We start from the raw sequence: 27527 nt of genomic DNA, 5'->3' as shown, positions 1-27527 counted from the left end.
ATGTAGGGATAAAAGGGAAGGATCGTGGGAGAGGGTAAGCTGCCGCGGCTGGTAGAGGAGGGAGGGTGGAGGTAATGTTCGTCTACAGGAGTGACGGACTGAAGGTCTTGGGGCGTGAAATTATCATAGGGAAGGAGACGCGTCAGTAGAGGCAGTAGACGGGAACCTGGTGATCGTGGTGGATGGGGACCTGGGACTTGGAGGTAGTTGATGGCAATTTTCACCCTTCTTAGCTATTGATTCCTCGTTTTCAATCATTGACTCAGCAATGTTAAGACACTATATATAAAAACACCATGTTATTAATGTTAATCATATTTTAATTATATGCAGGCGATGATGTGTGTAATTTCAAGCATATTATGTGCTTAGGGCTTTATTGTCTTTTTGTTAATTAAATGATGCAACCAGTTTTTTAGTCGTGTTACTTTATAATAAACAAAAGACGATCAACTTCCTTTACGTGTTACTTTACATTAAGGAACTGATATAACGAACTGTGATGATGATAACAGCTGACTAGACAAGTAACAGCAATAAATGATGTCAATCCCATAAGCTTTAATTTGCAGTTTGTTATAATTTGGTTAGATATTACGTCACGTGCCCCCATCCTATCCCCCGTCCTTCTGTTTCATGCTACTTCCTTTCCCTTGTTCTTCCATCCCTCCGCCCCTCTCTCCCTCCACCCCTCTCTCCCTCCGCCCCTCTCTCCCTCCGCCCCTCTCCCTCCGCCCTCTCTCCTCCCAAAATCACAGCACTTGGTAAAACTCCTAAATGGTATAGTATGCTTAGTGGTGGTGGCGCCATAGGCTTGTAGCACAGACGACGAGTGTAGACTACTGGCGTCACTAGAACTGGCCCTTACACACACACACACACACACACACACACACACACACACACACACACACACACACACACACACACACACACACACACACACACACATACATACATACATCATTACTCTCTCGTCCTGAAAAGCGAAAATAAACTACACAAAGTAAATTAAAAGGAAGAACCTCTAACTCAGTAGACTTTAATATATATTTTTATCTACATTTTCACAATAAAAATGTGAAACTGATGTGAACTTCTAATATACGTAAACAACACCACATAGGGAAATGTATTCTTAAAACATGAATACTGATTTTGAGTCATAATAGGTTTAGTTCGTTTTTGTATTTCAGGAGGACTGTTGCCACACCTTGTAAACACGTACTTTATAGTTAGTTATACAGTGCGGCATTACTGTGTGTTGATAGAGAGGAGGGAGGGGGGGGTGGAATGGAGTAAGGGAGGCTGACGCTGCAGGGGGGGGGGAGACGTCAGGAGATGTCTGGTCGGTCACGTTAATTGGAGCCCAGATAGATCTAGTTGTTGGGCGGGAAAGATGTCGCCCGCTCATGGCATTGCACTTCCGTTTTTCCTATTTTTAGTCTCCACTCTCAGAGGGTGATATGTGCCACTGAGGAAATTGAACTGAAGCTGGAAGGTTTACTTTTCCTGTGTAAATAAGGCACTGTGATGTTGTAAAATTAGCCTTGATAATTTACACTGAGATGACGATTATTTTACATTCGTTAATGGTCTGTCGAGTCTATGTCTGGTTGGTATCGTGATGCTGGGCTGAAATTGATTACGTAATTGATAATATTTATTTTTACAGGTTTATTTCAGTCTCTCTACGTAACAGTTTATTGTGCTGGAGTAATATATCTTTATAATAAACTATCTCCAGTAATATCAGCTTTCTTACTTTTGGTTTTACGTTTTTTTTTTTTTTCTGAACACGAACCTACACAGGAGGCCATTATCAGCCAACCAGAGACCAATTTATCGTAAACAAACTGTCTTAGGGTGGAAACACATTATTTTAGGTTAGGTTAGGTTTGGTTAGGTTAGGTTAGGTTTGGTTAGGTTAGGTTAGGTTTGGTTAGTTCGGTGTTACTTTATTAACAATTTGTGTGTAAGATTCCCTTGGAGGATTTCGACTGCTTGGTGTAAGGATACCTGCCTGGCAATCGTTTCTTACAGGGGATCCTTCTAACAAGACAGTGGTGTAAACTATTGTCTTATGTTTTAATAACTTGTGAATAGTATTAATTATTTTGTTTTGAGTTTATTTTCAAATAATTGTGTACGGGAGTGACACTGAGAGGTTTGTTATGGTATCTCCACTTACACAAATATACGTTCTCTATCAAGTACCGTCAACAATCGTTTTCTGTCACGATATCTTGGCTAACGAAACTAACTTTACCAACATCACCATTCTATCCCTATCAAAAGCGTAAGGTCGTACTGTAGTTAACTTTGTAATTACTTCTTGAAAATTGATCCTCCGATACACCGATATATTCAGCAGAAGGTGTGACACGATAAAGACCGACTTGTGTTGTGTGTCTAGGATTGAAAAAGGGGGAATATTTCGTCTATTTTAAGAACATTATATAGACAGATTTTTAGTATAGTTTAATTGTCACTTGCAGCAATCTGATCTCATTAAATACTTCCTTACAGACAGCTCTTACTTCCTTACTGACAGCTCTTATTTACTTGCTGACGGCTCTTACTTACTTCCTGACGGCTCTTACTTACTTCCTGACAGCTCTTACTTCCTGACAGCTCTTACTTCCTGACAGCTCTTATTTCTTGACAGCTCTTACTTTCTAACTGACAGCTCTTGCGTGTAAACTGCTCCTGTAACCCCCTTCCCCCGGGCCTGTTGTCTTTATGGCCTCACCACTACACCCACGACTTGTGCATTCTAAGCATTCGTCATTGGGATCCCTGGTGCTTAGTTCTTGACCATTGCGGCCTTTATTTTCTCTTCACTCACTCACTCACTCCATTCTCTCACCTCACCTTCCTCACGTTCATTCTATCTCTCACCCACCTATTTATTCTCGGTCTATCTACTTCCTCATTCTCTCTTACCACCCAGTAGTCCCTCTCCTTCCCCACTCACCCACCTCCACTCCCCCCCACTCCCCACGCAGCAGGGCACAAGTCTTCGGGCAACACCTTGAAAGATTTCTAACTTTAGGTCGAAGATTTAGCAAGGCTTTGATGGTGGTATCAACCGCCGGACGCCCCTCAATGTAATGTCTTCAAATGTTTCTTGCCTTTGGGTTTTATCGTGTGGATGTCGTGGTGTGGATGTCGTGGTGTGGATGTTGGGTGTGTGGATGTTATTCATATACCGCGGAAACGTTTGTAAGTTCACGAGGTTACTGTCAGAAGCAGGTAGATAGAGGAAGATAAAAATTATTAAAGGCTAATTATCTTTTTTTCTTTCTCTCTTATTCCCCTCCTTTCTTATTCCTATGTCTTCTCTCCTTCCCTCGTGTTTTACCACTTCTTCTTTGTCTCTATTGACTCTCCCCATCTCCTTAATTTACTGTCTTCTCCCTTTTCCTTATATTCTCAGTTTTCTCTCTTCATTTCCTGTTGTATTTCTTTTATTCTCTTATCTTCTCATCTTCCCCTACTCTGTGTTTCATGTTTATTTCTTAATCTCATTCCTGTCTGTCTCTCTTGTTCTCTTTCATCACTTTATTTTTCTCTCTCCTCACCTCATATTTATCATTAATGTCTCCATAATTCTCCCTTCAGCTGCCTCTCACTCGTTATTCCTCACTTTATTGTTTTTCTTTCTCTATTTATCCTCACGTACTTTATCTCCCCACCTCTCTCTCTCCCTCCCTCCCTCCCTCCCTCCCAGTAAGATTCACACCTCTCCCACACCTCTCCTAGTAAGACTCTCACTCTCCCCTCCTACCTACCTGGTCAATGCACCCAACACTTTTACCTGGACAATATTAATTAACACCATCGTTCAGGTGTTTGGTGGAATCTGTCACGCGAATATCTATTATAATTATCCTCCCCTTTAAATGAGAACGCCAGTGTAGGCAGAAGGCGAACGAAAGATCGTCTGTGGTGTAAATTTTCATAAACGAGTCAACATTGTGGGGCGTGGAAGATCGCCAGACGCAGCTGATTGCTCATGCTGACGTCGATTTTCTTCTTCTTTATAGTACGGGAGTTAGGCTTGTGTTTACGGCCTGCTAGTGACGAGGGAAGACTGGCGGTGATGTAGAGGTGGTGAAGCCTGGAGGGGAGGAAGGAGGGAGGAAGGAAGGAGGGGAGGGGAGGAGAGGAGGGAGGAGGGAGGGAGGGAGGGAGGGAGGGAGGGAGGGAGGGAGGGAGGGAGGGAGGGAGGGAGGAGGGAGGAGAGGAGGAAAGGGGGAGGAGAGGAGGAAAGGAGAGGGAGGAGGAGGAGAAGGAAGAATAGGAGGAGGAAGGAAGGATAGAAAGAGGAGGACGAAGTATAGGGAAAGGAGGAAGGAACGACAAGGAGGATCGACAGAAGAAGGAGGTGCAGCAGGAGGAAGAGGAAGAAGGAATCATTCTGTCTATCTGTCTGTCTGTCTCACATACAGTATACTGACGTGTTCCCTCCTCTCCTCTCAGGCTACAGATCTTCCCGGACGTGTCACGGTCTGGGTGTCACGAGACGGAGAAGCTACACAAGAGGATCATGCACCTGGACGCCGTGCAGAGTGGCATGTTTACCGTGGAGTGCGACTCTTACTACACCACGGCCCAGACAGGTGAGTTACCCCTCTCTCACTTGGTCCTTCCCTTCCTCCCTTATTCTCCATCTCTCCCTCCCTTCATTCCTTTCTCCCTCCATTCCTCTCACCCTCCCTTCATTCCTTTCTTCCTCCATTCCTCTCACCCTCCCTCCTTCTCCCTCTCCTTCGCTTCCTTTCATACTCTTATCTCATTCCCTTCCTCCTTTCATGTTATGTTTTATCTCCTTCCTTTTTTCCTTCTTGTCCTCTCTACCTCCCCCTCTCATGTTCTCTCTCGACCTCTCTCTACCTCTCTTGACCTCTCTCTACCTCTCTCGACCTCTCTCTACCCCTCTCGACCTCTCTCGACCTCTCTTGACCTCTCTTGACCTCCCATCTCTCACCATGAAGGGGGTCCAATACATCAATAGGACTCTCGCTTCACTCAAGGAATTAATTATGCCTAAAAGAGATATTAAGTATAATTAATTTAATATACCCAGAGTTGCTTTGTGTTTACATCCAGAAGGTCAAAGGTTAAGGTCAAATCTTTAAAAATTGGACCAGTCGATGTCGATTTGTAACTCCCAACAGTGGAAAAATAGTTTATCTATCGCGCTGCACTCGAGGGAGGTGACATAACACGACCTAACCCACGACCTTTGACCTTTTTGACCTGAAATACCCTACAGTAACATAGGTCATCACGTTGAAAGTCTCTCCATTGACCCTGACGAGCTAAGGAAATAACGTCTCTGGTGACCTGAACACTCATCTCTGGTCCGGACCTGTCACTCAAGAGACTGGTGACCGGGGGGGGGGTGTGTGTTTGTGTTCAGCTCAATTCTCAGTTCGTGGAAGTGTGAACTTTATATATGAGTTTTTCCCCGAGATGTTTATTCCACTCGGCGCTCACACCTCTTCCTCTTCCCCCTCCTTCAGGTGTCCAATATATGCGTGCGTGTGTGTGTGTGTGTGTGAGATGGAGAGTTACATAAAGTTCGTCTGTGTGTGTGTGTGTGTGTGTTAGATTTATAGTGGTTGAGGTTGTTTGTGCAATTTGGTACTGAATTGTTTGGTAAGTGAATTAATGGGTGGGTGGGTGGGTGATCACACAGACCACCCAATAGGGAGCTCCCGGACCAGCTGGGTGGGTGGGTGGGCGGTGATCACACAGACCACCCACTAGGGAGCTCCCGGACCAGCTGGGTGGGTGGGTGGTGATCATCACACAGACCACCCACTAGGGAGCCGCCCGGGCCAGCTGGGTGGGTGGAGTGGAGTGGTGATCATCACACACAGACCACCCACTGAGAACCACTTGGGCCAACTGGGTGGGTGGGTGGGTGGTGATCATCACACACAGACCACCCACTGGGGAGCTACACCCGGGCCAGCTGAATGGTGGAGTGCTGGGTGGGTCAGGTAGTGATCATCACACAGACCACCCACTAGGAGGCCGCCCGGGCCAGCTGGGTGGGTGGGTGGGTGGGTGGGTGGTGATCAGACCACCCACTGGGGAGCCGCCCGGGCCAGCTGGGTGGGTGGGTGAGCCGGTGATCACACAGACCACCACCACTGAGGCCACCCAGGCCAGCTGGGTGGGTGGGTGGAGTGGAGGCGGTGATCATCACACAGACCACCCACTAGGGAGCCGCCCGGGCCAGCTGGGTGGGTGGGTGGAGTGGGTGGGTGGTGATCATCACACAGACCACCACCCACTAGGGAGCCACCAGGCCAGCTGGGGTGGGTGGGTGGGCAGTGATCACACAGACCACCCACTGAGGGGCCGCCGGGCCAGCTGGGTGGGTGGGTGGGTGATCACACAGACCACCCAATAGGGAGCTCCCGGACCAGCTGGGTGGGTGGGTGGGCGGTGATCACACAGACCACCCACTAGGGAGCTCCCGGACCAGCTGGGTGGGTGGGTGGTGATCATCACACAGACCACCCACTAGGGAGCCGCCCGGGCCAGCTGGGTGGTGTATTGATTGTCTCCATAATACGCGGGATGAGCTGTGTGCCGCTATCCAGGCCCAGGGTTTAGGCCACCGTCACCCTGGTCTGTGCTGGCCCACCTCACACACACACACTTACACACGTACACACATACACACACGCACAAACAATCATACCAAATCTAACTTTAGCCAACCATATCGAGGCCCTAATCTAACCAAACGAATCCGTAAACTAAACTAACCTAACCTAACCTAACCAGGCTATCAGCTTTACCTAAAAAATCCGAGATATCAGATTCAGATCCTTATACAGAGATCAGTTTGTCGATCTCTTCCCCACTAAACACATTTCTGTCCGATTTTCCTTCACTTCCTGTTTACAAGTGAAGGTTATGGAAGAATATTTAACTACTCGACTTAACATACGATATATTGATGGTTGGTAATGCCACACAGAATAGTTGTTGATGTCTGGTTTTTTTATAGTTAACGAGAGGAAAAAAAAGTTTGGGTGTTCTTGGTTGAGATGGTGGTGGTGATGGGAAGTTGGTGTAGTGGGGATGTTGGTGGTGGGGATGTTGGTGGTGGGGATGTTGGTGGTGAGTATGTTGGTGAGTATGAGGATGTTGGTGGGGGGATGTTGGTGGTGGTAGTGATGGTGGTAGTGACGTTGGTGGTAGTGGTAGTGATGGTGGTGGTAGTGATGGTGGTGGTAGTGGTGGTGGTAGTGATGGTGGTGGTAGTGATGGTGGTGGTAGTGGTAGTGGTGGTAGTGATGGTGAGGGTTTGAGTCAATGGATGAGAAGGAAGGCTTGTGAGCGACTTGGCGTATGTAGGTCACAACTGCAGGTCAGGTTCAGGAGGAAACTAGGTCAGGGTAAAGAGAGAGAGGAAGAGGAAGAAGGCGAGGAGGAGGAGGAGGTTAGAAGTAGCTGTGTATATATGTGTTGTCTCTCAGAGTGCCTCCTCCTTCCTCTTGGGTCACCGCCTTCCTTGTCACTCCAACCAACCTCTTAGCCTTTGTCCTGTGTAGGTTAGGTTAGGTTAGGTTAGGTTAGGTTAGGTTAGGTTAGAGAGTCAAGGTGGTAGTTAATATTCAGGTGATCCAAGTACTGTCACCTCGGATTGAATGAACGTAACGACAGATTCTCATATTGGAATTCCGACGCTATTAAGATCTCCATTGATCATATCGTAAGTTAAGTGAGCTAGATAAATCCTTCCTCAACCAGCTAAGAGAAATAGTGACTAACTACCCATTGACAATCCGGTATCATAATCATTTATCAGTCGCAGCGATGACTGATAAAAGCGTTATGGATTTTTTTATTATTATTATCGTCTAAATTCACAATTAGTCTGTACAGTATGTTAATTTTACACCTTTTTAACTTGAAGTAAGATAACGTAAAGGTAATGTTAAGTCTAAGGTGTATTTTTGGGTGTTATTTTGGACTTGATTATCTTGTTTTAACTTTAGATGGTACAGTTAGATAGGTCCTCACGTCACCGGTAATGAGAGGGTCGACTTGGGAACCTCGGAGATTTTTGTCCCTCCTTCAGTCGAGTCCTTTCCTCTGTGTGACCTTTGACTCGACCAGTGGAGGTATAGGAAGGAAGGAAGGGGGGAGTAAGGGTAGAGACAAATGAAGGAGAGAGGGAAGGAAAGAAGGTGGGGAGGTAAGTGCAAGAGACAAATGAAGGGAGAGAGGGGAAAGGAGAAGGAAGGGGGGAGGTAGGGTAGAGACAAATGAAGGAGAGAGGGAAGGAAAGAAGGTGGGGGAGGTAGGGTAGAGACAAATGAGGGAGAGAGGGAAGGAAGGAAGAAGGTGGGGGATTTAGGGTAGAGACAGAGAAATGAAGGAGAGAGGGAAGGAAAGAAGGTGGGGGTAGGGTAGGGAGACAAATGAAGGGAGAGAGAGAGGAAGAGAAGGGGAGGGACGGAAAGGAAGGAAGGAAGGAAGGAAGGAAAGGAAGGAAGGCGTTTATCTGACCTCTGACTCGACCAGAATAGGTATGGGGAAGTAAAATTGAAGGAAAGAACAGATATATATATATATATATATATATATATATATATATATATATATATATATATATATATATATATATATATATATATATATATATATATATATATATATATAATAAGGTAGAAGCAAAGGAAGGAAGGAAGGAAAAGACGGAAAGAAGGGAAGGAGTCAATGATGGTTAATTGTAGTTAATTGGTTATGGTTATCGAGGAGGAGGGCCATTGTGGGTCTGTGAGGGCCATTGTGAGGCCATGATAGCTGGCCTCATGAAAATGCAAATTACCGTTATCTGGGGAGTGGGCATTTGCTCTCTGTTATCTGTGTGTGTTCACCGAGGACTCCGCTGTTACCCACTGCTGGTGACTGACGTGTAGGAAGGTGGATTGGTAGACGGGCAACACGTTTCAGACAGTGGCAGACAGGCAGGAGGGCAGTGGCAGACAGGAAGGATGACATGTTGGCAGAGAGGCAGGATGGCAGTGGTAGACAGGCAGGTTGGCAGACAGAAATGATGATAGATTAGCAGACAGGCAGGATAACAGGTTGGCAGACAGGCAGATAGAGTAACAGGCTAGGTGGCAAGTAGACAGAAAAGCAAGATACAATGGCAGGTAGATATAGGCTGACAGGCATACAGACAGACAGACAGACAACTAATAAGTCGATCAACCAATCATCAGCCTAAGACAAGACGGGATGATAAATGACCAGTCAAATGAGTGAGTGAATAATTGACGTAATGATTGAATGAATGAATGAGTGAAGGAGTAGGGAAGGAGGAGTATAGGAGGAAGAAGAATGGGGAAGGAGGAGGAGGAAGATAAAGAGGTTATAACATGTGAAGGAGGGAGGGGGGGGAGGTTGATGGATGATGGGTGACAAAGAGGTTACCAGGTCGTTTGTACCCGACACTTCCCTGTTATAATGAGCTTCTCTCAGCCAGCCTCCCTCCCTCCCTCCCTCCTTCCTTCCTTCATCTCTCCTTCCTTCCATCTTCTCTCCCTCCCTCTATACTCCTGTTCGCTACTCTCCCTCTCTCTACTCTCCCCTCTCACTACACTCCCTCTCACCACCCCCCTCACTACAAGTCCCCACTCCCCTCACCCCTCATCCACTCAGCCTAAAACAGTAAAATAACCATAACAACAGCAGTACCGGCCATATATAACATCCTGTCAATCCCATGTAATGGAAATGAGAAAAGATTATTATTATTATTATATATTTACTTGTTTCCCCCCTCGTTCCCAAGTCACTTAGTGTGTGGGGGTGTGTCAGGTCGAACTGGAGTGGCGTTGTGTGTAATAATAAATAATAATAATAATAATAATTAACGGTTTATTGAAAGAGCATGGCAGCCAGAAGGCTGAAAATATACAGTTACATAATTGGGGAATGGGTTTCGAATTACAAATAATATACAAATAACATAAGTGATATAAATAAGATATATAATAACTAGACGGGGAAAAGCTCAGACTACAGGGCATTTCAACATAGTGACAGTGCAAGAAGTAGTATTTACTGGGAGTGAATACACTGGTTTGTTACAAGTTATTGATAATTTTTACAATGGTTGGGACTGGGCTGTTCTTATAGCGATCAGTTCGTGCACGTATGGGCTGGATGCGGTTGTGGTGTCGAACAGCAATTCTCGGACAGGGGATCTCAGGTGGTAGTGGGAGCCGTTGTCGAGGATGGTGCAGAAGCTTCTTACCAAATTTGCAGATGAGGTCGTGGTGATGGTCAGTGAGAGTCGAAAGGGTCAGTGTGTTGAGCGCTTCTTGATATGTGGAGTAGGAAGGGGAGAGAATAATCTTGCATGCCCTCTTTTGCACTTTTTCTAGGTGTTTACGTTGTGTAGCATTTAGGGAGGAAGACCAGGTGGGGGAGGCATAGATGAGCTTGGGAAGTATGAATGTTGTGTAAACACTGAGGAGCTCGGGTGCAGGAACTCCGAGGGACTTGAGTCGGCGGAGGAGGTGGAGACGGAAACTGGAGGATTTGACGTGTGGTTTCCAATTTAGTTTGTTGTCTATGGTGACGCCGAGGAGCTTCGTGGAATCTACGACCTGGAGTGTGTTCGGACCTAAATTAATGGAAGGGGGTGGGACAATGTCAGAGGAGAGGTGTGTGTGTGTGGAGGACTTTGTAAATACCCTTAACTCACACAGCAATGGTTATTAACTAGATCATTGGTATGTAGATATAACCCAATTAGACCCGGAGCCAAGTTTCCACCTTCATCAACATATTCCTCACTTATTGGCTCGGAGTTAAGGCGGCCACTTGGTCTTTGTTGTGGCGCAGTGGGGGATTATAACACTCTAACCCCCAACCACTTATTAAAAACTACTGTTCTTTATATATTCATTTATGTATACAAATGGGAAAAATGTATATACTATATCTTTTTCCCTCGTTCGTTCTTTTTCATTTATATGCATCTAAATTCCATCATCTTTCACTAGTTCTTTATATATCAATTTTCAGATCGCTTGGTTGTTGTTCTTGTTGTTGTCGGCATCCGGGCAGAGATACCGACCTCAGCACTTTTGGAATCGGCATTAGAATTCAGCCTCGGCGGCGGAATCTGAAATTGACGACAGATTCCGGGGATACGGTGTTTTATTCTTAGGCGCCTCGAATCTGAATTTGGAGTCTTGGGGTGGGGTGGTTGTTGGGAGAGGGAAGAGGAGGGGATGTTCGGAGAGGAGTGGGAGGAAGGGAGAGGGGGGAAAGGGGTACTGGAAGGAGAGAGAGAGCACGAATTTTAAGAGGGGGGTGGAAGCAGTATGATTTGATGGGAAAACGAACGACCCTCTAAAGAAGATGGATGATGGGATATTGATGGGGAGGGAAGAGAATTTGATCTGGTTGAAGGGACGTCACTTTTCAACTTCACAAAGCAAGATGCTACTCCTAAGGTGGACCTTGAACTTGAGGGTAATAAGACAACGACTTGTGGTTAAAGACATGACCTGTGACTTGAACGAAACAGTTAGGTTTGTCTTGACATTGGGAGTATAACGTGTATGTCTGTCAATCTGTCTGTCTGTCTGTCTGGATGGATGTATGGATGGATGGATGGATGGATGGATGAGACGTGAAATACCTCCATGGTGGGCTGTGTGAGGGAGGAGAGAACTAGGCTACAGCATCAACAAGGACAAGACCCGCATGGCTAACTCAACAAATCGTCGTCAGGAGAAGATTTACCTGTATCGGGGAAGAGTGGCGTGGAGAGCCTTTGGTTACACGTCGTTATTGACTGTCTGAACGACGTAGTTTTAAACTCCCGAGGTCGTTCGTAGTGTTGTGGACTGCTGTTTTAAGTGTTTGAATTCTCGAAGTTTTTTTTGTGGGTTTTAATTCCTGTTTGATTCCTGTTACTCTTTGATTTCTTTCTTGTATTGTCACGTTATTTTTATTGGTTTATGATCTTCTAATCCCTTTTACATGACCCTGAGGACTCTACGTGTGGATATTGGGATGTCGTAGGCTGGGGGATGACCCTTGGGGCATGTGCTGGGTGTCTAGGATCTCCTTAGGCCTTTAGGGTATGGGAGTATCCTAGACTGGAGGATATTATTGGGGTATCCTAGGCTGTTGAGTGCCCTTAGGGGCATGGGGGTCTCGGTTGAGGGTCCTTCTGCAGGCATGGGGATGTATTAGGCTGGGGTGCCCTTAGGGACATGCAAGTGTTTGAAAATAGGGTTATGGGTATGTCCCTGATGGCAAGAGGATACTCGTGACATAGGGCATCCTTGGGGACATAAGGGTATACTAAACTAGAGGCATTAGGGAGCCTAAAACAGTGGACATGGCAGGTGTCTGAAAGTGTCCTGGGTGCGTGTTGGTGACCAGGGGGGAGGCGGGACGGGGGAGTGGTGGCGCGGCGGGGGTCATTGCAGGTCTTGCGGGAATCAATAGATTGTAGAGTAGCATCCCTCCTCTCCCCTCTCTCTTCTCCTTTCCCCTCCAAACTTTCCTCCTCTTCCTCCTCCTGTGTCCTCTCGACCCAGAAAGCCCCCCCCCCCTCTTCTTTGCCAGTGTCCTGGTCACAGGCCTAACCTAAAACACCACCCACCCACCCACCCACCCCAGTCACCTTCCGTCCGTCCGCTCACCGACACCACTAGCATCCGTCCGTCCGTTCGTCCAGTTCTTCCCTACCTCGCATACATACCCGCCACCCCATCCTCATCCTCTCCCTGTTACCCATTTATCCTGATCCTGACACATCCTGACACATCCTGCTCCTTGTTGTGTGAGTGATCGAGATTACACACACACACACACACAGTGGTCGTGTAGACAGTACCCGTGAAACAGTCGGCCAGGGTTTAGGTGTCCAGCGAGGAAATCACAAAGTTTCCCCGCCACGATTGGCTCCCCCCCCCTCCCCGAGCTAAAATGCTATTAACGAGACTTACGCGGTATTGCCCAGTGGGAATAACGGCCGTGTGTGTGTGTGTGTGTGTAATTTTCCATATTAGAGAATCTTGTGTCATCTGTCTGTACTTCGTGGGAGGAGGAGGGAGGAGAGGGGAAGAGGGAAGGGGGAAAGCTTGAAGACTCCTGAGACTCTCTTTCCACCCGATAACTTTCTGGGTCAACATCTCGACCTCCTGTGACATGTCAATCTTCTTCATGTGTACAGTACAGTAGAGTCCCAGTTGTATCATGGACTGTAGCCTTGTATTCTGAGTCACCTAAACTAGCCTAACCCAACCTAACCTAGTTCCTGTAACACCATATTTTGAAGACCTTTAACCTTCTTTTGTGTCTAGTTAAAGTGCCAGTTGCCGACACTTAACTTCTGCTTACTGGGATTAAGCTGTCAGCTGCAGTCAATACCATTTGACAGCCGCTGACCGCAACATGCTTCTGACATCCGGCCTGTCAGTTATCCGAACATGTAAGTGGAAAATTACTTAATATTTACCATTCCGCTCTCAAAGCACTGTTCGGTTAAGAGGTTGTTGATTAATCCCGATAAACGAAGATATTAGCCACTGAGGTTATTGATAAACCACTTTTGTTTGTCCGGTTAAGTGAAGGGATCGAGTAAATTCGGATAAGTCAGGTGATCCGCATAAACGAAGGACCATGATAAGTGAAGTTCGGATAAATGTTCCTAGAACCTGAAAATAAAAAATGTATTTATTGGTTTTTCGGTTAAATGATGAATACGGATAAATGGGACTCGGAAAAGGGTTGATTTTTAATACAAGTCGGATTGGTGATATAATTTAGTTATGATTGAGTTATGAGAGTATAAGGCTTCACCCGCCCCTCTCTGGTAACCCGTCCAACTGATGACTGTATAATGAAGTGTGGGGAGATGTGTAAGTGTGGGGAGATGTGTAAGTGTGGGGAGATGTGTAAGTGTGGGGAGATGTGTAAGTGTGGAGAGATGTGTAAGTGTGGGGGGATGTGTAAGTGTGGGGAGACGTGTAAGTGTGGAGAGATGTGTAAGTGTGGGGGGATGTGTAGTAATAATAATAATAATAATAATAATAATAATAATAATAATAATAATAATAATAATAATAATAATAATAATGATAATAATAATAATAATAATAATAATAATAATAATAATAATAATAATAAACGGTTTATTAATAGAGTTGCAGCCGGTGGCTGAAAATATACAGACTTGCATTTAATTTAGACATAATGATGTAATATGCATTGAATACATTTACCGGGCTGTGCAGTACATAAGTCAGGAGTTGTTTATTATTTTAACAATAGATGGGATGGTGCTGTTCTTATATCTATCGGTGCGGGCTCTTATGGGCTGAATTTTGTTGTAGTGGCGGACTGCGCGAGTTGGGTGGGGGGCTGCAGGAGGTGGCGATGGCGAGGGTGGTGCAGTAGTTCACGGCCAAACCTTTCCAGTGCTTGGTGGTGGAGGTCACTGAGGGATGGCATTTCCAGGGTGGAGAGAGCGTTGGTGTAGCCGGAGTATTCTGCGCCGAGCATGATTCTGCAGGCCCTTTTCTGTACTTTCTCTAGCTGACGTTGTTGGGTGGAGTTGAGAGAAGACGACCAGGCTGGTGACGCATATGTTAGTTTGGGGAGAATAAAGGCGTTGTAGATGGTCCTCAGCTCTGGCGTGGGTGTCCCAAGTGACCTAAGTCTTCGTAGCATGTAGAGACGGTACGAGGCTGCCTTGACTGTGTTACTTACATGGGCCTTCCAGTGAAGTTTATTGTCTATAGTTACACCCAGGAGTTTGGCAGACTGCACCAGCTGGAGAGGATGGGCACCCACTGTGACTGCTGGGGCTTGCACTGGAGTGGTGGCGGTATTGATGTCCATGACTACGGTTTTGGTGGGGAGATGTGTAAGTGTGGGAGGATGTGTAAGTGTGGGAGGATGTGTAAGTGTGGGGAGATATGTAAGTGTGGGAGATGTGTAAGTGTGGGGAGATGTGTAAGTGTGGGGAGATGTGTAAGTGTGGGGAGATGTGTGTGTGGGTGTGGGAGGATGTGTGGGGTAAGGGAGATATGTAAGTGTGGAGATGTGTAAGTGTGGGGAGATGTGTAAGTGTGGGAGATGTGTAAGTGTGGGAGGATGTGTAAGTGTGGGAGGATGTGTAAGTGTGGGGAGATGTGTAAGTGTGGGGAGATTAATGTACGTGGGGGAGATGTAAACGTGTGTGTGTGTGTTGTCTCCGTGTTTTACGTGGGGGCAACACACTGGGTCAGGAATGGCTGGAACGCTGGCCTCGCGGACCCACCAGCCCAATACTGATGTAAAACTTGTTGGGCAATATTTGGTTCACCTCCCCCCTCCCTTCCCTTCCTCTCTCCCCTCCCTCCCATCCACCCCAGTATGAAAGCAAGCCAGTCAGCCACCCAGCCAGCAAGCCACCCAGCCAGCAAGCCACCCAGCCAGCAAGCCACCCAGCCAACAAGCCACCCACTTTAGCCACCCAGCACCACACGTTCATCACTACCGATCCATTTTCACCTCTCTCTCTCTCTCCTCGTGTCCCGTGGCTTAGTGTGTGTGTGTGTGTGTGTGTGTCCCGTCCTATTCTTACAACCTGTCATTTTCCCCCTCACCTTAATTGGTCCCTGCTGGAATACCTGTCAAGAGTGTAGCTGTATTAGGGAAAGGTAAACGAGTCTTTGGTCTCTATAGTTCGGTCCTGAGTCCACCTTACTGAGAGACACTTTCCCTCTTGGGTATAATGTGTGCTTTCTACCCTGACTGATCTGACTAAGAGAATATTTTTCCCCCTTTGGTGTCAAGTGTTTTTATCTGTTTTCTTGTATAGCCTCTGGACACACCTGAGTGACTTTGTTTACATTTTACAGGTGGAGGAGTACGCAAGATGCACATTGTCCACAACAGCGAGACGCCCACCACCACCTACGCTATCCTCGACACTGGCTCCAAGCAGGTACTGTGTGTGTGTGTGTGTGTGTGTGTGTGTGTGTGTGTGAGGTATATCCTGATGGTATTTGAGTGTGATATATCCTGGTAGCCTGAGTCTGGACGTGAGAGTGACCAGCAGGCCATAAAGGGAGGCTCCGGGCCGGGTGTTAGTGTAGGTCATCCCGTGAAAGGCGCCGTGGTGAACCGCCTCATCTCTCGATTACTGAGTGACCGCTCCTCTTCCCCCTTCCTCTCCTCCCCAACCCTAATCCTACCCCTTCCCTCCCTCTACCCTTACGCCCCCCCCCCCCAAGCCTGATGTGCCTCCCTCTCACTGAACCCACTTCTCACTCTCCCACGCTCACTCTAACTCTCCCACGCTGCTACTGTACGCTTTGCTCTCCCACACTCACTCACTCCTCCTCGTCCTCTTCCTGTATTCCTTGAGACTTTTCTATTACAACCAACCAACAGCTTATCAGTTGTAGGTGTAAGTTTGGTTAGGTTAGGTAGGCCGCATAAGTTTGGTTCTGCTACGTCAAGTTTGGTTACGATTGTATTTGACATTAGTTAGGTCAAGTCTGGTTAAGTTTGAGGTAGCCTTAGGTTAAGTTAAGACTAAGTTTAGGTCAAGTTTGGTTAGGTTAAGTTAGCTCAAGATTACTTAATCGTGTCCATAGAAGCTCTCTCAAGATTGACTTAGAATCTGGGGCTCCCGGTGTAAGCTCTGAGCCCAGGTAAATGAAGACACGACCACACTTACCTGACAAAGCGCTGTACGAAGGTGGGGGGAGGAGGGGGAGTTACCACGTTTTTTTCACGGGCATTATTGTCTGCATTTGGGTGAAAATTGAGATGAAAAGAGGCCGGAAATTGAAAAGCTTGGCCGCCGTGAAATTGGCTGAGTTGCGGAGTAGGGGCGGCTACGGTGGCGGCCAGTGTGTGTGTGTGTGGTGTGTGTAGACCATGGATCGTCTCCAAGGTTGGTGAATCGTCTCTTAAATGGATGAATGGTCTCCTAGGTGGGTGAATGGTCTCCTAGGTGGATGAATCGTCTCTTAAATGGATGAATCGTTTCCTAGGTGGGTAAATCGTCTCCTAGATGGGTGAATTGTCTCCTAGATGGGTGAATCGTCTCCTAAATGGATAAATCGTCTCCTAGGTAGATGAAAATTCTCATGGCTTCATAAATATCCCCTCTATTTACACAGTTACAAACAGATACCCTCTTTACTTAACCCCAGCCAACAGGTAACTTCCCATTCCTCTCCTTAATGATCTTTTTGTTCTCGCCAGGTAACACTCTCAGCTGACTACCTCTTCGACCTCATGCTGCCGCGCCTCGACCACATGTATCAATCTAAGAAGAACCTGAAGATAGAGTCCAAGGGCGCCAAGTACGAGATCGGTGACTTCCTGGTTAAGATTGGTAGTGTCACCATGAGCGGCCACTATAAGGGCATCCTGGTTGAGGTCAGTGGGCGTGGTTGCAGGCGCGGTTTTTAATTTTGTTTTGTTAAGTGTGTTTGATTTGGTGGAGTTATTTTTATGTATTTTTTTGTGTGTTTCTGAGTGTTTTTTTTGTTGATTGTTAACTGATTTTGTGCCTTTGTATATGTTTTAAGTGAGTGAGTGAGTGAGTGAGTGAGTGAGTGAGTGAAGAAGGGAGTGATTAAGCTGTGTGTGTGTGTGTGTGTGTGTGTGTGTGTGTGTGTGTGTGACCATACCTTCACCACACAGTACCTCAGGTTTCCATGTCTCCTGCAGGTTGAGTACCTCCCCTGTGTCACCCCGGCGCTGTGTTGGTCACTCGTCAGGGAGTTTATGCAGAGCTTCATGGGTTCCTGTGTCAAGCCCACCTTACCAAGCTATCTCCAGGTGAGTTGTGTCAGGTGTAACGCTCTCTCTAACCTCCAGGTGTCATGTCTTACGCTGTCTAACCTCCAGGTGTCATGTCTCACACTCTAACCTCCAGGGTAGTATGGATCATGTGTGTGACAAGTAGAGTTCCTGTATCGACCCTAATGAAGCGTGAATAATCTTCCCTTATGTTAAGACTCAACGATAATGACCAATTACATCCATGTCATTAGTTCTAGATGTACGAACGACTAAACCATCCACGAAATTCATCTCACAACACCCCCCTCCCCAAAAAAATTCCTCGACACCTCATCCTAATGTATTACACCTGGCTCTCACCTCATTACCTTCCCATCCAGGTGTGTGATTATGTTTTTCTCTCTCCTCAGCCTCCGTCAGTATATTGAAGGCATGGAACAGGTCTTGTCTGGGGAGTCATGATGTGAGGAGAATAAACAAAAAAAGGAGTATCGACAGTGGAAGTGTCTTGTATGCTGAGGGTGTAGTGAAGAGTGTTTATGGTGAGGGATGTAGTGAGTGTGATGGTGTAGTGGGTGGCTGGGTGGTGGGGGTGGGTTGGCAGGGTGGTGGTGGGTGTTAGAATGGCAGAGTAGTGGATGAAGAGGTGGGTAAGGTAGTGGGTATCAGGGTGTCTGGATAGCTGGATGGCAGAGAGGTCAATGGTGGCGGGGTAGTAATGTGTCAGGGTAGTAGGGTATAAGTGGGGTGTCAGGGTGGCAGAGTTAGGTGGGAGGGGTAGTAAGGTATCAGGGCGTTAGTAGTAGGTGTCAGGGTGACAGTATAGTGCAGCACCCAAGGCGAGGTATATATATATATATATATATATATATATATATATATATATATATATATATATATATATATATATATATATATATATATATATATATATATATATATATATATATATATATATACACAATGAGGCCAAGGTTAGGTTACTCGTCATCCCTCTTCAACACACCATGAATCTCGACTCTGGGTCTTCATGGCAGCCAAATGACTCCCCACCTCTCCTGGTTCACTCTTCCGACGCTCTGATACGGCTCATTTCAAGGGTTTCATTCCAAGGCGTTCGGAGAGATGGTTCGTTCCAGGGTTCTTAGGTAGGGTTCATTTCAGTCTGTTTCTTGTGTTCTTGGATCTGTTTCTCTGTCTGTGTGTGTGTGTGTGTGTGTGTCTATCCTTGTGTGTGCGTGTGTCTGTCTCGTCGTGTGTGTATATGTGTGTATGTCTGTCTCTCTATATATCTGTCTATGTCCTTGTGTCAATCTGTCTGCCTCTCTGTCTGTCAATTTTTTTTTTCCGTCACCGCTCTCCTAAAACAAATTCCTATCAGATGGATTCGGAATCAAAGTCAGTACAGTACACGTCTGCTTGTTTTGGTGAGGCAGGAAGACCTATTGATTCTAGGCCCTGGGGGGTGGGGGGGTAGGTGTTTCGTGCGTCTCTCTCTCTCTCTCTTGTTAACTTTGGTTCTATCTCCCTATTTGTCTCTTATCTTCTCCTATCATCCTTAAACTTTATCTTCCTATCCTCTGGTGCATCCCCCCCTCCCCCCCTCCTTCATCCACCTGCCTTATACCTTCTCTATCCTCATTTCCCTCTCCCTATCCTTACGTTCCCTATCCTCCCTATTCTGAGGTTAGGTTACGGGAGGGTGGGATCCTCTGGGGTGTCTAATCTTCAGGTGGTTGTCAACATATCGCCAGGTAAAAGAGGAAATGCTGAGTCACGTCATTTAAGATAAATTACCTCGAGGCTTCTGTTCCTAAGTCCCTTCAAGCCTCCCACTCTCTTCCCTTCCTCCTCCTCCTCCTCCTCCTCTTCTTCCTCCTTCTCTTCCTACCCTCCTTTCTCCTGGGTCGCGAAAAGAGCAGCTTGTGTTGATTTTGTTTCCTTACTTGAGGTACAATATCTCCAAAATAACTAGAAGTACCTCCAAATCACCTCCAAAACACTTGAATTATCTCTACAAATATCCGAAACACCTCCAAAGCCCTTTTCTTATCTCCAAAATGAGATATCTGTCCACCAGGAGATAATCAAGCAAAGTTTATCTCACCTGGACAGTTCAGGTGTGTGTGTGTGGCGATCAGCTGATGGCCAGGAATGTAAACAAAGGCCTGAGTGAACAAGTATACACACGTTTACGAGAGCTGATGGTTGTCCGTCTCGATGCTATCAAGATAATGGCGGCGTGAAAAAAAAATACCACTGGAAGTTTTATCGGAAAGAAATTGACGGGGAGGAAATTCACCAACGGGAGAAAGTTGAGGAGGAGTTGAAAGGTTTTGTTGACTTCGTGTGGTTATATACACGCCCACATATGTACACACACACACATACATACATACATAAAGGGAAAACGTACATACACACAAAACATATACAGAGAGGATAATTGTAAGCTCTTGGAGAGGAGTGGCCCTCCAGTCACCAGCAGTGCCACTTACCGTAATGACCACTAGCATTAGCAGCCATTACCCGCTGGTGGTGGTAGTGGTGGCAGTGATTTTGGTGGTAATGGTGGTGGTAGTTTTGATGGTAGTGTTAGTAGTGGTGGTGGTGGTAGTGGTAGCTTAGAAAAACAAGAAGAAGAAAAGGGAGGAGGAAGAGATAGTTAAAGGAGAAAGAATACGAAGGAAAAGAGTAGGAAGAGAATGAAGAAGAGGGAGGGAGCAAGGAGGAAGGAAGGAAGGAGGAGAAAAGCAACAGATTACACCGCGATAGGGACCTTAACACCAGCAGTAAACTAGCCTACAAGCCTCCCTGCCTCCTGGTGCCACGTACGACCCTACCTCACCCTCCTCCAGGTCCTACCACATACGGTACTACCTCCTCTCCCACAGGTGCTAGGCTGTGTACAAGTTATGTGGTATACGATTGAATTACATGTGGTATGGGCAGTGTAGTGGGTGAGCTGGTTTATGAAGGGGTGTTTCATTTTTATCACCTTCTCTTCTTCTCCCACTAATCTTCTTTTGTTTAACTATTTATCTGATTTCCTACCAATTTGATCTGATTTCCTAAAAATTTTTGTCTGATTTCCTAAATTTTTTATCTGATTTCCTACCAATTTTATCTAATGTCCCTGTACTTTCCTTATCTTTCCTATTACGTCTGATTTCCCTATTTCCCCCTGATAGGTGAATGACCTGACTCCCCCTGGTGGGTGAGTGGGCGTAACTCTACCTGGTGAATGGAGGAGGCGGTCAATCCACTTGTCGTATCCGTCTCCTCTCCTCCTGTTTACTCTCCTCGTTAACGCCCCCCCTCCCCCTCCCTCCTCTTCCTACCCCTCCTCCTCCTCTCCTCTCCCACTCCATCCTCCTCCTCCTCCTCCTCTCCCACTCCAACCTCCTCCTCTCCTATCCTATCCCACGTCCTCCTCTTCCCGTATCTCCCATCCCCTTGACTGTCCCCGTTCCCATTCCTCCTCTTCCATTAAGTGAGAAAAATAACTGTCCAAAACAAATGAATGTCTGTGTATATAATTAAGTTCACAAATAACAAAAACAACGACAACAGCAACAAAAACATCCAACAAAAACACTCGGCCAAAAACAAAAATAAAACAACTGACAACAAAAACGTGGAGAGGAATCACGTGTTAGCGACCAGAAAGAAGCTCTATGTTGTTCTTCCTGAGTGGTGACGTTTTTGTGTCTGGTGTACTCTCTCTCTCTCTCTCTCTCTCTCTCTCTCTCTCTCTCTCTCTCTCTCTCTCTCTCTCTCTCGTCAGCACTCTTACTCATTTACCTCACCTGGCTGGCCTCACCCACCCACCCACCCACCACCCACCATATGGCCCCTTTAAACCCCCTTGATATGGCCCTTAAATTGAATTACTATTTAATTAACCTCCCTGACTCCGTCTCTCCTGGTGTTCACGACTAATTATTACCAGATCCATCTTCTCTAATGCTGTGGTGTTTATTATTTACTTCTCTGTTTTGGTAATACTTATAAAACTGTATAGGATTGAGACGCCATTTGACTACAGAAAATATACAGGTACAGATATATAATAATAGTACATATATGATAATGATCAGTGTATATGTACAATGAAAAGTCACATGTGTAGATAATATTTTATATCTATGTACACATTATTGTCTCATCTTGTACACACAGTAAGTCATTATACAAACAGTACACACACATATGTACATCAATTACGTCACCTTGTACACACGGGAAAGTTTTTTTTTATAACGAATACGACAATGTAAGTGTGGCAGGTGTCTCACACAGGAGCGTCATGACACACTCAGGTACAAAGCGTCACACACAGCTCTGTTTAAGGTTCGTCTTCTTCCTAGAATGTGTGAGGTGGGTGGCGTGGGCGTTGTTGTGTTCCCTTAACAGTAGTGGTAATACTCACAAGTGCTGTCTGGTGAGGGAGGGGGTGGGGGTGAGAAATGGAAAGAATGAGATGAAGGGAAGGAAGGGAGGGAGGAGGGAAGGGATCAGGATTAGGGTGAGGGACTGAGGAGGTGAAGGTGGAGGGAGGTCTTGGAGGTGATTGGGAGGTAGAGGGCGGTATAGGGGTTGACTTAGGAGGTAATGATTAGGGGAGAGTGCCTGTCAAGTGAATAGGGGCAGAGGGGCGTCTGAGGAAGGACTAGGGAGGGACGGTAGAGGTGTGGGGTGCTTGGGGAGGGAGATTGGAGGAAAGGAAGGGAAGGGACAGAGAGTGGAAGAAATTACGAAGAAGGGGAGGGGAGGGTGGAAGGAATTAAGGGGAAGGGAAGAGGGAGGACGGTGAGGTGGAGGGGAGGAGGGGCGGGTTATCCAGATTGCCAACTGCCCTGTAAGGAGTGGTTCGTCTTGACACAGGATTCAGGAAGCCGTATAGTGTGTGCCTGGCTTGAGTCTCTTCCTCACCAGATCAGGGGAGAAGGAAGGAAGGAGGGAGGGAGGGAGGTGAGAGAAAGAGGGAATGAGGGAGAATGGGGGGAAAGAGGGAGGGAGTTCGGATGGAAGGAGGGAGGAATGAGGGATGGTGGGAGGGAGGGAGAGTAAGAGGGAATGAGGAAGGGAGAGAGGGAAGGAAGGAGGGAGGGGAAGGGCTAGGCACCCCACCATCACCGAAGTTGGCACTGAGTGGAGGGTGGCACAGGTAAAGCTCATTACCTGGAGTTTACCTGTCTGTTTACTGAGCCTCTGCCTTCTGTCTCCTCTCCCTCTCTGTTTTGTTCTTCCTACTTGTTTCTCCTTCCTTCTGTTTCGTTTCTCCTTCCGTCTGCCCTTTTCCTCCTTCCATGTCCTCTTCTTCCCCCGCCGCTTAATTCTTCATTTCTTTCCTCCTTCACTTCAAGATGTTATTTCATTTATTGCTCTCCTTCACATCTCCCTTCCTTCTCCTTGTCTCTCCCTCACACCCCTTCTTTTCCTCCTCATTCCTCTTTCACCTCTCTCCTTCTGTACCTTACCTGGTCGAATCGCATATCGTCGTGTAAAATGATTGTCTGTAAGAGAAGTGAGGCACGGTGTTGAGGGTGGCGGCATCAAGTTCTTCCTCAGGAGAGTCCCGATCATGGTAGTATCCTGAAGAAGGTTGTAGGGCCTGTGTGTGGTCTCAGGTCTCTCTTCATCTTGCACAACACTGTCGAATAAAACTGGTGGAGCTTCTGTGGAAGATTTGGGGCTGTGGTGAAGCTTCTGTGGTAGACTTGGGGCTGTGGTGGAGCTTCTGTGGTAGACTTGGGGCTGTGGTGAAGCTTCTTGTACTCAGAGCTTTATCACCTCTTAAGCAGCGTATGCACCCCCTTGTTCTCCTACCTCAGAGTTACAGATCACTGCCTTACATTACTTTCTCACGTTGTTATATATCATATTTATAACCAATTTAACTCACTTACAAAACCCCGGGAATGAATTTTTATTAATTTAACTTAATTGATATGTGCATTTTTTTTATAATTCTGTATGTGTGAAAAGTGGCATTTGCATATATTGTAATACAACTGACAGGGTGTCATGCTGGTTCAATGTGAATATTTATCAGGTGTATACAGTTATTTTTCATTCCTGTGGTAATACTGTGTGATGATGTATTGTAATATGTGGTAATGTGTGGTAATGTGTGGTAATGTGCGGTAATGTGCGGTAATGTGGATCTTCTCCTTTGATAGACTCGTCTACACGACATCCACACCCCACAAGACACGGTTCAACAGTACGTGGAAAAGTTCAACGAGTTCCGTGACGGACCTTCCTTTACTGCCACACAGCCGGCCACCCCAGCCACCTAGCCCATCACCCCTGTCTCTCCTAGGACGTGCCCTGCCTTCCCCGTCTCTTCCGGCCCCTACCCTCCCATCCCTGTCCCTTCTCGGATGTACCCCACCGCTCCTGTCTGCTCACGGCCGTATCCTCCCAACCTAGTCTCGTCTAATGCCTATCCTGTCTTCCATGGTCCCTATCCTGCCCTCCCACCATTGGCTAGTTCATACCCTGTCATGCCTGTTTCTCACTGTACCTATCCTGCCATTCCTGCTTCCCCCAGTACTTCCTCTACCTCACCCAACACCTAGTCAGGAGTTCTTTCCACTGCCAGTACCTAGCTCATAACCTCTCACTCCCACAGTAAATATTATGTCAGTACTGCCTCTTCCCCCAACACCTACCCTTTCACCCTGTCTCACTCACTAACCCTGTAACCCTGACCTCCTCCCTCCCCCCTGCCTATCCCTATACATACCCTACCACCGAAATATATAAGGCATTCATTAAATATTTTTTTGTGTTATGTTATTAAATTCTCATCAGCCCTTGACATAAACACAACATCCACTCCTGAACCATAGTGAAAGTGACGGTAATTCTCACCCAAACATTATTACTCGTCTCTGTGGCTCATGTTAACCACTTAATTTGTGATTTTAATTATTGTTTATTACTAATTAATCATAGACAATTAAGTTGGATAAATAAAAGGAGAAGATAAAGTATTTTTTTTTTTTTTTGAATAACCATAAACAAAGAAGTGGAAATAGTCTTGATGAAATTGGGTAAGAGGAGAAAATAGAAGAGTAAATAGAAGAGAAAATAGGAGTAAATAGGAGAAAATAGAAAAGAAATAAATAGAAGAAGATAAAATATAAGAGAAGTAAAGATTGTAAATGACGCAGAAGATTACTTTACTTACACTGTTAATAAAATCTACATAACAGCATTGTAAATAATAGGAGACATAACTATTGCTATTGTACAAGTAAGGGGTGACGACTAGACCTATATTATCATAGTTATAGGTGATTAATGTAGTTGTGTATATATTATTAGGTGTTTAAAGATACTGATGTGTTGTTATTAAAGAGAAGGGGGGAGATGTGGTACTAGTATATATAGTGGTGGTTGATGGTAGTGGTTGGTGGTTGATGGTAGTGATTGGTGGTTGATGGTAGTAATTGGTGAGAGAAAGATAGAGAGATAACTATGGTAGGTCGTCGCCCCACACACTATAAACAACAGGTACTTGTAATATGGTAATAAATGTTATGAGAATCTTTTGAGTTTTTTATTCCAGTTTGATCGTATAAAGATATTGAACGGTTGGTTATAGAGGACAGTGAACGAGAGATAACAGGACACGAACACACAGCAGGGAACAGACGCCGGGGAACACACACAGACGCCGGGGAACACAAACAGACGCCGGGGAACACAAACAGACGCCAGGAAACACACACAGACGCCGGGGAACACAAACAGACGCCGGGGAACACAAACAGACGCCAGGGAACACACACAGACGTCAGGGAACATAAACAGACGCCGGGGAACACACACAGACGCCAGGGAACATAAACAGACGCCGGGGAACACACACAGACGCCAGGGAACACACACAGACGTCAGGGAACATAAACAGACGCCAAGGAACACACACAGACGCCAGGAAACACACACAGACGTCAGGGAACATAAACAGATGCCAGGGAACACAAACAGACGCCAGGGAACACACACAGACGCCAGGGAACACACACAGACGCCAGGGATCCACAAACAGACGCCAGGGACAGTGAGAGAGAGATTTACGTCCCATCATAAGCATAACCAAACGTGCTCCTTTTATAAAACCAGAGAGAAAAACAACCGCCAGCACCCAAGAGTCTCGTGCTATCAATGCCACCACCGTCCACTCCAGCCAAACAAATAGGGTGTATATGGACGCCCGCCATACATACCAATTCCGTCACCCGCCGGCCCTTGTGTGTGTGTGTGGAGGTAGTTTCTTGTAATACTCCTACAGTGTACGTGTCCTCCATCCTTACGTACACACACACACATACATCCATCTACACACAGTTTTCCACCCACGTTCCAAATCTTGACATTTCCCCAGCGTGATTTACCACTAATGAACGACACCGCTAATGAAAACCAACACAAGGAGCTGAGAAAACTTCCTCTTTCGTCCTGAGGGAGCCTCACTGAGATACACAAAGGACAAGAACTCGAGAAAAACAAAAAGTGAGATACAAAAAAATATAAATGAACGTGAAGCAGCGAGGAAAAACAAAAATAAAACTATAAAAAAAGACAAAAACAATTCAGTACCCCCACCACAAAAACATAAACAACAATTTTTCATTTTGAAGTTTCCAGGACCGTAAGAGGCGAGGCGCAGAAAGATGAATTTTTGACAAGAAACTGCAAAGCCAAAAGACGTCATCACAAGATGGTCTCAGAGTCCTCATGACCGAAACGAAATAAAGAAGAATGTCAGGAAGGACTTGGCTCTAAAAATATCCTCTTGTCAAACTCTGGTGGTGAACGACTGAACCTCTCCTCACCCACCCCCCCTTTACCTATACCTTCACTTACCCTCTACCTACCCATCACCCTCCGTCCACCTCACCTCCCCCCCACCCTCCGCCTACCCACCCTTCTCCCTCCACCCCCACTTACCCCCTCCCCCCTCCACACACACACACACCAAGTTGTCTGAGTGGAGGACAAAGCCGTCGGGGAACAAGGCGGAAAGAATGTCGCACACTGGACGCCGAGACGCCCCTGCTAACTTCTTGTTGCAGAAGGTGTTGTTGATGGAGGGTGTGATGCTTCCACCACAATATATATTCCTTTACATCTTACACGTCATGCTGGTGTGTGTGTGTGTGTGTGTGCGCGCGTCACTCTTGGTCTCATCTGATAACAACAGTCAAGTAATTCCTGGTGTGGTGGATCAACACTAAAACACATTTTGCTGAATATCGAAAACCACAATAGAAAACAAACTTTATATACGATTTAAAAAAAAACTTAAAAAAGTAAAAAAAAAAAATTGTGCTTTCAGAAATTAAAATTGTAAGGTTTCAAGTATAGACTATCTCGATTGCCTTGTTTGAAGTGACCAGTTTACACATCTAACTTCTTTTTCTCATAAAATCTAAGTAAAAGACTGTACAGTCTCATTCAAGATTCTTTGAACACTGCTGGAGACAGCTGGCAACTCAGGGCCGTTTGTTTACTATAGTACGTAGTATAATATAATACGAAATAACAAAGCCCAACCATTAAATTAAGCAACGAGGAACTAAGTAACCAATCAAGGATCACTTCTACATTTATTCATAATTTTTACTATGTGCTATAGTAAACAGACGGCCTTAAGTTGCCAGCTGTCTCCAGCAGTGTTCGTA

The 27527-nt window shown here is 46.0% G+C and overlaps 1 protein-coding gene across 1 annotated transcript in view; it reads left to right on the top strand.

The window, feature by feature from the left end:
• Window positions 1-25385, top strand: part of LOC121878832 (mediator of RNA polymerase II transcription subunit 20-like) — a 35824-nt gene extending 10439 nt beyond the window's left edge. The window contains exons 2-6 of the mRNA XM_042385246.1: window positions 4486-4625; window positions 15921-16006; window positions 17278-17454; window positions 17749-17859; window positions 24009-25385. Coding sequence (XP_042241180.1) covers window positions 4486-4625; window positions 15921-16006; window positions 17278-17454; window positions 17749-17859; window positions 24009-24128 — 634 coding nt within the window. The 3' untranslated portion in view covers window positions 24129-25385. The remainder of the gene's footprint in view (window positions 1-4485; window positions 4626-15920; window positions 16007-17277; window positions 17455-17748; window positions 17860-24008) is intronic.
• The last annotated feature ends 2142 nt before the right edge of the window (window positions 25386-27527 follow it).

Source organism: Homarus americanus, unplaced genomic scaffold (assembly GCF_018991925.1).
Source record: "Homarus americanus isolate GMGI-L3 unplaced genomic scaffold, GMGI_Hamer_2.0 scaffold47294, whole genome shotgun sequence".
In the NCBI taxonomy this organism is placed as follows: domain Eukaryota; kingdom Metazoa; phylum Arthropoda; class Malacostraca; order Decapoda; family Nephropidae; genus Homarus; species Homarus americanus.
The sequence above is the reverse complement of the archived record's forward strand: the minus strand, read 5'-3'. Positions and strand labels throughout refer to the sequence as shown.